Here is a 14,868-nt window from a genome sequence, read left to right as displayed (position 1 = left end):
TTTCTAAAAATATAAAACTTTTGCCGGATTTTAGAACATTTCTAGGATATTAGAACATTACTTGGATTTTTAGGACATTTAAAGGACTTTGGGAAGTTTCCAGGATTTAAAGATGATGTCTCTGGGAATTTAGGACATTTCTAGGATTTTAGGACAGCTGCTCAGGACCTCCGGTGGGTGGGTGCAGGGGATGCTCCACTGGCATTTTTAATTTTTTTTATAACCAAGCTCTATTTTGATGCTGTTTTATGCACTCTGGCACCTCATGTATACTAAAAGCACAAAAACTTTATTTTAAGTATTGAGTCTCGGTGATCGACAGTCCTCCCTGAAATCAAACCACTCTGCATCTACTAGTCATGTCTGGTGCGGTACAGTACGCATGCGCAGTTGTGTGTGTGCCGATGTGGCTGCAGAGTTATTAAACTTTTGCTGAGTTTATAAACTTTAACTCACTTTAAACTTTAAACGTTTACAATGAAACTCTTTTTACTGGCTTTGCTGAGTTTCTGCTGTTTGGTCGCAGCAGCAGAAGAAGAGAGACTGCCGAATAAATGCGAAGGTGGGACGAAAAAAGACATTTATTTGTGTAAAAATGTCATTTCTGTGACTTTATTACAGCGTTATAGCATGCGTTTACGCACTTCCCTGTCCTCCAGTGTCTGTGTAAACTGTGTAAAATGTGCATAAATATAAAACAGGTTGTTTAAAGGGTTAAATTGGTGTGTTTCTTGTGTTTTCAGTGTGTAAGTTTTTGACAGTGGAGCTGCAGGAGGCTTTAGAGAAAACTGGTCGCTCCAAAGAAGTGCTGGAGGTGGGAGAGGTGCTGGATTCAGGCAAACGCAGGAGAAAGATCAAATATAACACATCGTAAGTTCAGTTATAGCATTAGCTTCATTCATTACATTAACCCTTTGAAACCTGGCTCGATTTCCTTAAACAACTTGGAAATGGCCCCAAAATTACCTAAAAATTAGAAAAACACCAACAAAAAACAACCAACCCAAACAAACACCCAAAATTTTTTACACATTTTTAAACCCTTTTCAGCTCATTTTCTTTTTTAAAACAATTTTAAATATATATAATTGTGATAATTAAAAACTGATCCTGCGCTGCTGGAAATACTTTCCCTCTTTGTAAAGCTGACGTTTGCATTTATTTGATTTGACTTATTTAATTGCACACTGAAGAATGTCGTTTTCATTTTTGTTTGTTTTTCCTTTTGTTTATGTTTTTATTAGGAGGAACTGTGTCACTGAATGTTGTTTTTTGGCAAAAATGAACATTTTTTTTTTTAAATAAAAGAAAGAAAAGATATGTGCATCGTATTAAAACTTGTGTCTCGAATTTAAACTTGTGTTTTGTTTACAGGGAAACTCGGCTGACGGAGGCGCTGGACGACATCTGTGAACGCATCCTGCAGTATAACGTTCATGCAGAGAGGCCCGGCAGCCTCCGATATGCGAAGGTGAAGTTCATGTTTTTAAGCAGATAAATCTACCTCAAAACATAACTTATTTTGTGGCTTTGCCATTTTACCCCGCAGTTTTGTTTACTGAAATTCTCAATTACATGAATTAGTAGTTCAGTTTCAAGCTTCAATCCCCAACATGGAGAGTTAGAGAGATGATAATAATAATAATAATAATAATAATAATAGTAATAATAAATTTAACAAAAACATTGATAGAAAATGTAATAATAATATAGTAAAAATAAATGGACACAAACCATAATAATTTATTTAAATATAAATAATAAAAAAGATTAAATGAAATAAAGATGGTGTTAGTGATAATAAAAACTCCAAGACTTATTTATAGAAGATTTAATAATAATAATAATAATAATAATAATAATAAATAAAAATAAAAATAATCATAATAATAAATAAATTTAAAAATAATTTTAAAAATTAACTTCAAAAGACTTATTTATAGAAGATTTAATTATAATAATAAAAAATAAAAATAATGATAGTAATGAAATAAATAAATATAAAAATAATAAAAAGCAAATGCAATACTAAATTTAAAAAAAATAATTAAAGTTTTAAAGAGAAAAAAGCAAAGGCACACTGTCACTTTGAACTGACAGCCGGCTGGTTTGTGGTTTTTTTTTTTGCAGGGCGCCAGTCAGACCATGACCACTCTGAAGAACCTGGTCCACAAAGGAGTCAAAGTGGATTTGGGTCTGCCGTACGAGCTGTGGGACGAGCCCTCGGTGGAGGTGTCCGACATGAAAAAACAGGTAGCAGGACGCGTGTGTTCGTCTGCTTGCTGTAAACGGTAAAACTCAGTCCAACTTTTCAGAATTTTAATTTTTAGAGGTGTTTTATATGGTACGGTGTGTGTGTTTGTGTGTGTGTGTGTGTGTGTGCAGTGTGAGACGATGCTCGAGCAGTACGAGGAGGTCGTGGAGGACTGGTACTTCCACCATCAGGACCAGAGGCTGGAGACCTTCCTCTGTGAGACGCACGTCCTCAAGACGTCAGAACAAGGTAGGACGTAAAGACATTTTTAGGATTTTAGATTAAGTTAGGACCTTTGTCGGGGTTGCGGAGGATCCTCCATTGGCACTTTTTTTGATAAACAATCTCTATTTTGATGCATTTTTTTGCACTCTGGCACCTTTTGTATATTTAAAGTACAATAAAACGATCCCACACGGGCTGAAAGCTTTAAATCTTACAAACTGCTCCTTTAAGTCACTGTCTGTGAGACTCATTTCAAAATAAAGTCTGCAGCTGAAATGGCTGTTGTGTTTTTCTCGCCCTCCCTCAGAATGTATAAAGGAGACGTGGAAAGGAGACGTGGGAGTGAAAGGAGGAGCCAAAGAGGCGGCGAGCGCAGACGAGGAGGGAAAAACACACGACGCCGCAGAGCTGTGAGGAAAACATCATCAAGATGACGAATGCAGACGACAACAAAATAACCTCAATTTTAGCTTTGGGCTGCAAACTGCAAAATAATGCGTGTTTAGACACTTTAACCCCGAGCAAATTAAAACGATTTCTTTATAAAAACATGGAAAAAATAAGCAACTTGGTAAAAGAGGTGCCACAAATTGTAAGAAATTAGTAGATTTAGAAATTTAATTTAATTTAAAAGAGCAAGGGTAAATGCCTGGGGGAAAATATTTTTATATATATTATCAATATTACATTTTTAAAATTATGTTACAGAATTTTGACACTTTTTCCAGGTATTTTCCACATTTTTTTTAAAACAATTTTTCAGGTAATTGTAGTTTTTGCCGATTTCTTCCAAACTATTGGGTCATTTCTTCCTTTGTTGCTCATAGCATTAATACATGAAATTATTACAGAATTATTATAATTTATTTCTGTTTTGATTTTTTCCTTTTACAGATTTTCAGTTTATTTCATTTTTTGTACATTTTTAAAAAAATTATTAATAATTTCTTGCTCACTTTGGGGTCATTTCTTCCTTTGTAGCTTGTTGCCTTCTTCCCATGTTTTTGAAAGAATTCAATGTGCTCATGTTTCAAAGGGTTAAACACTACATTTCTTCTGTTATTTTTACATGATTGGAAACTGTTGCACCTTTTTAAACACTCAACTGTAGTCGAAACCCGTTTACCATTAATCTCTGAGACCTTTTCAGTGTTATATTATATGCACACGCTGTTACATTTATCCTTATGCCAACATTTTATGGTACATATCAGTGTTTTTACCCCAAATTAAGGCCTTAAAATGCAATATGTACAGTTTTTCATTGTGAATAAAATGCTTTTTTACAACATTTTTGGATATTTATGGGTGTTTCTTGCATTTTACTGCAGAAAAATGGACTAAAATAACATGAAAGCACATTTTCTAGTCAGTGATGCTGCTAATTTTGGATGATGGGTCTCAGGTATGTCCCTCTCTGCTCGCTGACAGCCTCATTATAAAAAACTGAAGAAAGAAAGTCTAAAATAAAACACCACAAAGCCTCTTTTCGCTGTTTTCTTTCTCTTTTCTGTCAGCTCTCTGCTGCACTTATCAAACCAAACCTGTCTCTCTGTCTGTCTCTGAACTGGACCAGTCAAACTCTGCGTCAGACAAACTCACTTCGAGGTCGCGGGCTCGAGACCTTTGCGGTGAAATGTCACGAGGACAGCGTCGAGGTTGTGATGAAAGCTTATCTGTTTGACCCCGCGGAGCTCACGCGCTGCAGGCTCGGGGCCGACGGTGCAGCTCAATGCTCAGAAAGAGAGTCTGCAAGCGCAGAGATCCGCATCAGAGCGGCTCTGAGCGAGGCCGGGAGCAGAGCGACGCCAGGGAGGCACCAGGAAAACTCTGGGAACTTTGGGGCCACTTTTGCAAAATGACAGGAGGCCAGGGGCCAACTGCAGCAGACCCATACACACATCTGTCCAGGATTTCTGGACGTTTCTCAGATTTTAAGGACAAATCTTGGATTTTAGCACATTTCTTAGAATTCAGGATATTTCTACAAATTTTGGACATTTGTAGGATTTTAGGATATTTCTCAGTTCTTGGAGTTTTGGACATTTCATCATCATGTCATCATTTAAGGACATTTCTAGGATTTTGGGACATTTCTCAGATTTTGTGTAATTTCTTGGATTTTAGGACGGTTCTCCGATTTAAGGACAGTTCTAGGATTTGAGTACATTTCTTAGACTTCAGGACATTTCTAGGAATTCTGGACGTTTGTAGGATTTTAGGATATTTCTCAGAGTTTTGGACATTTCTCGGATTTTTGGACACTGGGGATTTTTAGGCACTTCTCAAATTTTCGGACATTTCTCGGATTGTAGGACATTTCCAGGATTTTGGGACGTTTCTCAGATTTTAGGATGATTCTCCGATTTTCTAGGACATTTCTAAGATTTTTGGGCACTTTGGGGATTTTTAGACATTCCTTGGATTTTCTGAAGTTTCTTTGATTTTAGGACATTTCTAGGATTTTGGGACATTTTTAGATGTTTCTCATATTTTTGAACATTTCTTGGAATTTTAAATCATCCTGGAACTTTAGGACGTTTAACAATTTTAAGACATTTCTCATCACTAGGACATTTTTAGGATTTTGGGATGTCTCCACAGTTTTAGGACACCTCCTGGATTTGGGGATATTTCTAGTATTTTAGGACTTTTATTGGATTTTAGGTCTTTACCCTTTTTCTTTTTCATGCACTCTGGCACCACTGGAAATATTAAAAGTACAAGAAAACGTCCCAGTTTGAATCACTTCATTTTAAATGTGAATAAGAAAACTCTTTGGGCCCCAGCTGGCACCCCATCAGGGGCCAGATTTGGCCTGTGGGTCAAAGTAGAGTATCACTGATACAAACTTTACTACCATGCTACAAACCCAGCAGGACCATAGCTGCTTACTGCCGCCATCTAGTGCTTTTATTTTGGTAGTGCTTTGTGTGTTTTGTGTAGCTCACCCAGAATGCAGTGCTGAACAACAACTTCCTGCTGTTGGCGCCTCCTCCTCCATCACCTGGAGATTTGCTTCGAGCAGAGGGAGCAGCTGTTCCAGCTGTTCTGCTTTTAAAGAGACAAAAATGGTCTTGGTAAAGTAAAAGTTTAAAAATCAAGAAAAAAGGAACATAGTAAACACTGATTTGACTTCTCTGAGACTTCGAGCAAAACAACAACACAGCACCACCTCACATCTTCACATTTTTTCTGTTTTTGGGTTGTCCGCCTGTTCTCGTCACCACAATATCTCAAGAACGCATTGAACGCATTCACTTGGACTCAAGGATGAACTAATTCAATTTTCGTAATCATAGGTCAAAGTTCAAGGTCATTGTGACCTCGTCTGTCTCAACGCGACAACTCAAGAACACTTAAAGGGATTTTTTTTCAAATTTGGCACAAACGATCGAATAGACTTAAGGATGCTACTGATTACATTTTGGTGGTCAAAGGTCAAGGTGACTGTAACCTTGCATCCGTCTCATTCTTGTGAACACAATATATGAAGATGGTCCTGAGGGGAGTTTCCTTAAATTTGGCACAAACGTCCACTCAAAAATGAACTGATTAGAATCTGGTGGGGTCAAGGGTCAAGGTCATGGTGACCTCATAAAACATGATTTTTGGCCACGTGTGTTAACATCTTTTATTGTACGATTTTCTATACAAAAAGATTCTTCCCCATAATTCCCTATTATTTAATCACATTTTTTAAGTGCTTAAGTTAGATTTTTCTAAATGAAGCATTACATTTATGCATTTGTGTGTGTTAAAAGGAAATTATCATTACATTTAATTCATAATGTTGTATTGTGGTCTATATATTTCTTGTTTTTTATTATACTAATATTTACAGACTGGTTACTTTTTCTGCTCTTTATTGTCATTTATTTTTTGTTGTATTTTTTGGTAAAATGTTTATATACGCCTCTAGCTTCTTAAACTTGATTTTATGGTGTTTTATTTGTTTGGCTTTTTGATCTCTTCTGACAATTATTAATATAATTTAATTTAATTTATTTTTTTATTTTATTTTATTTTATTTTATTTTATTTTATTTTATTTTATTTTATTTTATTTTATTTTATTTTATTTTATTTTATTCAATCTGGATTTTATGCTGTTTTTAGTTTATTTGCACAACAACTAAACTAAAGTAAATTGTGTCTCTTATTATTCCTCAGATGCCTGGAGCAGTGAGAGACAGTCGTCAGTTTACTTTCTGGGTGACGTGATGAACATCGAGGCATCTGTTCATCATCATCACCTTCCTCTTCTTCTGTTTGCGGACCCCAAATACCCCTTCATAGACCACCGGGGGTGAGTCACTGCGTCTGTAACGTCTACGCTGGTTCCTGCAATTAATTTTCCAAATGAAAATGACTTCCTTTTGAATGTCGGTGGTCGGCATAAATCTGTATCCCGTTCTCATAAAATGCACCCAAATTACCGGTTAAATCTGATAAGGATTTGTCTGCTCTTTGCACATGTTTTACAGACTCACAGCTGGACGGCTCCAGATCCTGTTTCCTGCACAGAGTCCAGGACAAACTCCTCCAGATTCAACTCCAGACTTTCCTCTTCCACCAGGACCACAGACACACCGTCAGCACGGCTTTCACGTGTTTTTACATTTATATTTCTGCAGAAAAATGCCTCAAAACGTGTTGTACTGTCTCCTGTAGATGTTTAGACCTGATAACAAACATGGTGTTTTTTAATGAGATGTCTAGCCATGATTGTTGTGACGAAACCGGGTATTTTTTAACAAGACGGGACATTTCGGGACATGTTTTTGTCAACAAAACTGGGTATCTTTTAACAAGACATTTTCGCTTGTGTGTTACGATAAAACAGTGTATTTTTTAACAATTTGTCGGGGCATTTCTAGCTGTAATTGTTGCAACAAAACCAGGCATTTTTTAGCAAGATGGTGGGACATTTCTAGCCATGTTTTTGGCAACAAAATCGGATATTATTTGATGAGATGTTGGGAAATGTCAAGCTGTGATTAGGGCTCAAAACAACGGGTATGTTTTAACAAGACGTTGGGACATTTCTAGCAGTGTTTGTGGCAAGAAAACCACATATTTTTTATTGATTCATTGGGGCTTTCTGGCCATGTTTTTGACAGTAAAATCTGGTATTTTTTAACAAGACGTTGGGACATTTCTAGCAGTGATTTTTACACTGTGCTTTACACTGTTTTCTCTTGACTGTTGATCCTTGAATGCAGCAGGCTAACTATTATGAGTTTTTTGTGTTTTATATAGCTGAAAAATGCCTCAGCATGTGCCGTATTGTCTCCTGCAGATGTATATAACATGTTATCTGGAAGCAGAGCCCATTTCAAACAAGCAGCCGGTGAAAAGAGCCTGGATCACCAGTCTCATTACAAACTGTCTGTGAACTTATTCTCAGAAACATTTTAAAGACATAATCACAGACACAGTGTCCTCCGTCAGGTGGAGGTCAGTGGATGGAGACGACCGTGAGAGCTGCAGCTGCAGAGCCAAGTCCAACCAAAAGAGGGCGCTGACGAGCAAAACACAGACTGATGCTGCTGCACTGCTCATGCTGTATCTGATACTGAACACTGAGCAACTGATTCAGTTAACTCACATGTTCTGTCCCTGCAGAGCTGATGATAATAATAAATTTAAATAATAAAAATTAAATCTTGCAGTTTAACCAGGATTAAAACATTTCAAACAATTAAATATGATTCAAAGAAGAAGTTGAATAAAACGCCCAGAACAGAACAATAAATAAATAATTTAGTAAAGCAGACAGTAAAAGTGTTCTTAATGCAACAAATTGTTCTGTATTTGCAAACTAAACATGTGAAATATCAGTCAACATTTTCATTAACCCTTTGGAAAACAAACAAGAAAACAACCTAAGAAAGTGTTGTTTTTTACGTATATATTTTATCTATTTTATTGTTTTTTTTTCTACCTGTAACAATTTTAAATATCAAATTATCATAAAAAATAGTTTTCTGGACATTTTTCCCAATTTTTGGATAATTTTCTAATGATCTTCCTATTTTTCTTTTAAACTAATTTTTGGGTAATTTTCTCACCCCCTTTTTTCAAATATATTTTAAGAAGTTCAATGCTTTTCGGGGGACTTGACCCCTTTTTCAGGTGTTGGTTATTGTGTTTTGTTGAGCTTCTGTCTGAAGTTTTTATTTACAATAATGTGACATTACAGCCACTCAGCTTTACTGCCTGTTTATCGTGCCGCTGCAGGGACACATGTTGGCTGATAAAACAAATCTCAGTGGTCAATCTGCCGTTTGATTGCTTTCATTATTTTAGTGTTTATGTTTGTAAATTTATCGTAACCCTAATCTTCTTGTAGAAGTCCCGATCTGGCTGCTGAGATCAGTCAAAAAAAAGCTTGACGTGTGTAACCACTAATTCATTTCTTATTTTATCCATTAGTGGTTTCCTTTACAACCTAGCATGACCAAACTTTAAATATCAACATCTGTCAACACATCTGTGTTACATGCTTGATTTCATCTGATGATAAAGTTCCCACTACAAGACCATACATAATATTTTGATCCTATTATGTGTTGACGTCGGTCGTGATTTTGTGGAAGCTTTTTATTTTTGATCTTTTATTGGTGCTGCGTTCCCTCCAATTTGTTCTTCATTCAACTGTAAAACAACAAAAAAAAAAGGAATCTGGGAACGTTTTAGTAATCAGAAACCTCGACATGAATGAAAAGTAACAGCTGCTTTGATTTGTGTGTTATTATGTGATTTGTAAAGGCGGATAACGGTCAGAAATCTTACGTGGGTTAAAAACAGGAAACTTTTGGCTAACAAATGTCCCTCGTCTGCATCCCAGGACTTTATAGGCCATCAGGACGCCTCTCTATGATAAAACTGCAGCGTGGGTCACCAGAATAAAATGTTGGCATTGTTACTCTCTGAATATTCATATTTCATATTTACATTTCTAAGGGGACACACAAAGCGATGGCATCAAAGCAGCAGCCAGCGGCAGGCCGCTGTTCGAGATCAACAAACAACCAGATTGTGTATTTTCCATTGAACGCTGGAACATTCGCAGCTGTGATTGTGACGACAAAACCAGGTTTTTTTAGTGACAGAAAAAGACATTTCCATCTGTGACTGCGTTAACAAAACTGAGACGTTGGGTCATTTTTCACACGTGTTTTGACAAAACCAGGTATTTTTTAACGACACACTGGGACATTTCCAGCCGTGTTTGTGGTGACAAAACTATTTTTTAACCATGATTGTAGCACCAAACCAGGTAATTTTAACAAGATATTGGACATTTTCAACAAAACCAGATATATTTTAATGTGACAACCGACATTTTCAGCCATTTGGCAACAATTCCAAATATTTTTAATGACATGTTAGGATATTTCCAACCCTGTTTGTTGCAACAAAATTAGGAATGTTGATGTGACATTTCTAGCTGTATTTCTCGTGATAAAACCAAACCTAATATTTTTTCACAAGATACAAGAACAACATCTTGAAACATTTTCGGGCATGTTCATGGTTATAAAACCAGATCTTTTTTAATGAGACATTACAACATTTTTGCTCGTGTGTGTTGTGACAAGACCGGATTTATTTTAACAAGATGCCGGACATTTCCAGCCGTGTTTATGCCTAACAGGGTATTTTAATTAAATCAAAACATTTGTCCGATCCTAACCACATGATTTTTGTGTCCAAACCTAATCACACATTAACTCCAGCTTTGCCACAAAATAAAACTGAAAATTTAAACATGCCAGCTACATATTAACCTGCAAATTTAAGGCGCACATTGTTTGCGTAAAAATACAATGCCAACATTTATTGTTGCGATTGGGTAAAGGTGCTTGACCTGTTAAATGTCATTTGGAATACCTGAATTTCTTGCACTTTATTGGTGAGTTTGCCTCCATTGCACAACAACAGTTCGCTCTATCCAGCACCTGTCAACACGTCAAAGTGCGGATTAGAAAAACAAAAACATTGCATCTGGATTCATGGCAACCGGGATAATTTTCCACTCTTCACTTTTTGCCAGCCACTTTATAGAGCCAAAGCCTTCAGTCACGGTTTGTTTTACAGACGTCTGTCTCATCGTTGCATTAAACAAAATCATCATAGTTACCAGTAAGGGAATCCTTTTGAGGAGTTACAGTGCAATTTTGGGTATTTTTATGGCTAAATTTTAGTGTCCAGAGGTGAGAAGTCTTTTGAAGACACGTCAAAAGTCTGCCCGTCATTTCCTTCCTCTCTACGCTGCTGCTGGATACGCTGGAGAAGGTCAGAGGGGAGGGAACATGATCTCCTTGAAGATGTACTTAGATGACGGGGGGCGACCCCTGAAATGGACGAGACATGTGAGATACATCTCGATGTTAATAAAGGATCCTCTTACAGCCTCTGAACCTCGATATCCTGAAGTCACACAGTGAATTGTGCTAATTTATTTATTCAAATTATTAAATCTTTCAGAGGGTGTGCTGTGCTAAAAGCTCGAACTGAAAAAATAACCTTGAAGACTTCAGCACAATGTGGTTTTAACTATTGTGACACAGTTATTCCTTTATCTCAATTTTTTTTATTAACATATAAGTGAAATTTAAATATATAATTCTGAAAGCTCTGAAGATTATTTTTCTCCAGTATTCAGCAACGATGACATTGTATTGCCCTTTTACCCCGACTATGGGTTTGTTTGTACAACACATGTACACAACAGTGTCATCGGCATACATCAGCACTTTTGTGGGAGCAGAGCTTTTATATGGTTTTGTAGTTTTTATTAGTTTTGTGTTTATATTTTGGTTTATTTTATTTTCTAGGTTAGTTTCAGTAGTTTTCCAGAATGGGTTTGCTCATTTCAGTTTAGTTTTGTTTTCTTTTTTATACTTTAGTTTTTATTATTTTCATCATTAGCTTTAGTTATTTTTTATTATTATTATAATATAGGGGTTTCTGTGAGAGCACAATACAAACACTTTTACACTACACAGTCATGTAGACATCTCAGTCTCACAAAACATGTGCACCAATGCCTCCTCATACATGTTACGTTAACATGTTTGGCCAAATTTACTCGAACTGAAGACATTTCTTGAATATTTAGATTTTAGTTAGTGTTGTAAGTACGCAATATCATTCCAGTATTTTCTAAGATCTAGTTTTCATTTCAAGCTGACTAAAATGTTGTTTTTAAATTTCACATCTAACTTTTTTGTGTGTTTCGTTTAGTTTAACTTTAATAACCTTGCATAGAAGAACATCAGCATATAAGGACTGAATGATAGGGGGCCCAACACTAACCCTTGGGGAGCACTCATTGTCTTTAATTAATATTTTCTTTGGTCTGAGTTGAAAATTTGGGGCCCTCCTTAGTGGATTGTTAACATTCTTCCACATTACTGTTACTTATTGCCTCATACATCATATTAAGATAAAAATCACATTTAGCTAATCTCAGTTGTTGAATAATTTTGTTTCTCAAGCTTTAATATTTGTGTCTGCACTCAAGAGATATGTTAGACCAGGGTGGATGATTTTTACAATTACCTACTTTCTGTACTACCTGCATAATAAATCTTTCCCTTACAGCAGGGATACTCAGCTTGCTTTGCTTGGGGGCCACTTTTGCAAAATGACAGGAGGGCAGGGGCCAGTTGCAGCAGCTCCATACATGTTTCTAGGATGTAAGGACATTTCGTAGATTTCAGGATGTTTCTAGAATTTGCGGATGTTTCTAGGACTTGAGGACATTTCCAGGATTTTGGACATTTCTAGGTTTTAAGGGACATTTGTTGGATTTTAAGATATTTCTCGGATATAAGGACATTTCTCAGATTTTAGGAAATTTCCGGGATTTTTGAACATTTCTAGGATTTGGGGATTTTTGAAGGATTTTAAGATATTTCCAGGATTTCAGGACGTTAGTAGCATTAGTAGCTCCGCCACTGGCACCTTTTTGATAAACACTGTGGTGCCTTATATATTCTAAAAGTACGAAAAAATCTCAATGTGAATCAATTCATTTTACTGTGAATTAGAAAATTGTTGGAGGGCTGCCTGGCACCCGATCAAGAGCCAAATTTATCCTGCGGTGAGCTGTGTATAACCGCCTTACATAGTTAACTCTACTTGTAAATGTGCCAAAGCTGTATTTTAGATAATCAGAGGACAGCACATTATCTCATTTGTGGTACCCAAACATGCAATGAAGTTAGTTTTTTTTTTTTTTTTAGAGTATTCATGGTGTTTCTTTGCTTCAGCAATTGAGAAACAAATGCAGAGTCAGGATGCAAATAAACACATTTTCTTTAAATTGCATCTTAACATTCACATTTATCATTAAGAGAGAATAATGCCATATTGTTGCACTTTAAAAATTTAAGCAAAACTAATCCATCAACTAAACAACGCCCACATATTGTGAAATCTGCTTTTATTCTGTCATGGTGGCTCAATGTTGACTCTTATAATTATACCTCTAAGGTATTTTGTTTATTATGATTTGAGTCTCTCAGCACACTCTTAGCTGCAGGGTGCAAACGTTGGCACGTACAGCACCTGTCAGGGACCACCTATGTGTTTTATTAAGCAGCTAAACATTTTTTTCTAATATTGTTTTTAAGCGATGATTTTCTGTTATCAATTTAAATCATTCCTTAAATGGTACCAATTTCAGTCCACCTCCACCTCGGCCTTCTGAAATCTCTTGTGTTTATGCTGCCAAAGTGCAATATTGACGCATAAACGTGCCATTTCACAGCTCAATTTACTTTATTGCACTTGTCCTGCGTCCAAGGATAGCATTTCTTAACTGCACTGTAACTACTACACACACACACACACACACACACACACACAACACACACACAACAGCACACCTGGGGAAACATTCCTCGGGGGAAGTCATCAATCAGTTTTATGGCTTTCTCTGGGAAAGTTTCCTCCTCTCCAATCAAGCGTCTTCCCTGCCTCCACCCTCCTCGATTCTCTTTCTTATATTTCCATCTGTATCAGTTTTGCTTCACATCTGAGAACGATCCACTCCAGCCAATTAACTTCCACCATTTTTCTTATTCCGCTGAGGGATAATTGGAGCAAACTGGGGAGTGAGATCTTTGCCTGGACGATACGAGATAAAGACTATTACAACTTTCTTCTGTGTGCTGCATTTGCCTCCAGTGGAAATAAACCTAAAGGTGGAGGATCTCCACGAGGTAAAAAAAAGTGTCTTTAACAAGCTGTGAAATGCTGAACTGAGTTCCAGTTTTATTTTAAAGAGGGAAAAATTGCCATGAAAGTTGCTTTAAAGCAGATCAACCTGTTTCAGGAACTATTTCCCTTCAAGAGTGTTGGTTTGTCTGATTTTTCTCCAGAGCTTGTAACCACAAATACAGTGAAACTGTTTGTTTTCAGATAAATTATGACCCTCAGTGCGCCAGCAAGTGACTTTAATGTGTTGTCGTTGGTGTGAGAAGTTTTCATTCATACTTTAAGGGCCTGAAAACTTTCTGTGTTACTTCAATTAGCAGCTTATCTTTTGCAACAGGATCCTACAAGCACACAAGATCTTCTGCCAAAGTTCAAAGTGTTTCTTATTTTAACCCTTTGAAACTCGGAGTAACATCACTTTTGTGCTGCTTTCAGATGCATTTTACATTTAAACCTTTGATTTCTTTTGAAAACATGAGAAAGAAAAGGCAATAAACAACTTGGGAAGAACGGTTCTGCAAATTGTAAGAAATTAGTTGATTTTGGAAAATATTAGAAAAATGTAGCATTATTATTATTATTATTATTATTATTATTGTTATTATTATTATTATTATATAGACTATTTAAACATATTTTCCAAAATTATCTTTCCATGTTATTTTTTTTTTCTCCAATTTTCAACTAATTTTCTTGGACTTTTTGGAAATTTTTAGGTAATTTCTCCTTAAATTACTCATTGCCTTTTACCTACATTTTTGAAAGATATCAAGTTCATTTGCTAAGGTCTCAATAACTTTTTTTATACGATTTTAGGATGTTTCTCGGCCATGTGGACATTTCTCAAATTTTAGGACATTTCTCTGATTTTAGGACATTTCTCGGATTTTAGGACATTAAGGGCTTAGCTAGGACCTCTGTCGAGGGTGCAGGAGATCCTCCACTGGCACTCTGTTTTGACGCTGTTATGCTCTCTGACACATAAAAGCACTAAAAGTGTGAATAGGTGTATTTTTATTGTGAATTAGAAAATAGTTGGGGGACCACCTGGCACCCTGTTGGGAACCAAATTTGGCCCCTGGCCCTTAAGTTGAGCATCACTGGACTAGTGTTATCAGCATTTGAGGATCCAAATAAAACATTATCTAAAACCTT

General features: G+C 36.3%; 2 protein-coding genes and 1 pseudogene across 2 annotated transcripts in view; all 3 read left to right on the top strand.

The window, feature by feature from the left end:
* The first annotated feature begins 358 nt into the window (after positions 1–358).
* On the top strand, positions 359–3,770 carry cnpy4 (canopy FGF signaling regulator 4). Its single transcript, XM_088073340.1, has 6 exons — positions 359–562; positions 744–870; positions 1,375–1,471; positions 2,131–2,253; positions 2,386–2,503; positions 2,787–3,770. The coding sequence occupies exons 1-6, from the start codon at positions 478–480 to the stop codon at positions 2,891–2,893; spliced, it is 657 nt and encodes a 218-aa protein (XP_087929466.1). The 5' UTR covers positions 359–477; the 3' UTR covers positions 2,894–3,770.
* An 84-nt stretch (positions 3,771–3,854) lies between these two features.
* LOC121962467 (zona pellucida sperm-binding protein 3-like) overlaps positions 3,855–14,868 on the top strand; it is a 15,022-nt pseudogene continuing 4,008 nt past the window's right edge.
* ntn5 (netrin 5) overlaps positions 13,538–14,868 on the top strand; it is a 23,293-nt gene continuing 21,962 nt past the window's right edge. Inside the window, exon 1 of the mRNA XM_042512456.2 lies at positions 13,538–13,718. The gene's annotated coding sequence lies outside the window, so the exon portion shown is untranslated. The remainder of the gene's footprint in view (positions 13,719–14,868) is intronic.

The sequence above is a fragment of the Plectropomus leopardus genome, chromosome 23, assembly GCF_026936395.1.
Source record: "Plectropomus leopardus strain MGB_pleo_1.0 chromosome 23, ASM2693639v1, whole genome shotgun sequence".
NCBI classification, from domain to species: domain Eukaryota; kingdom Metazoa; phylum Chordata; class Actinopteri; order Perciformes; family Serranidae; genus Plectropomus; species Plectropomus leopardus.
The sequence above is the reverse complement of the archived record's forward strand: the minus strand, read 5'-3'. Positions and strand labels throughout refer to the sequence as shown.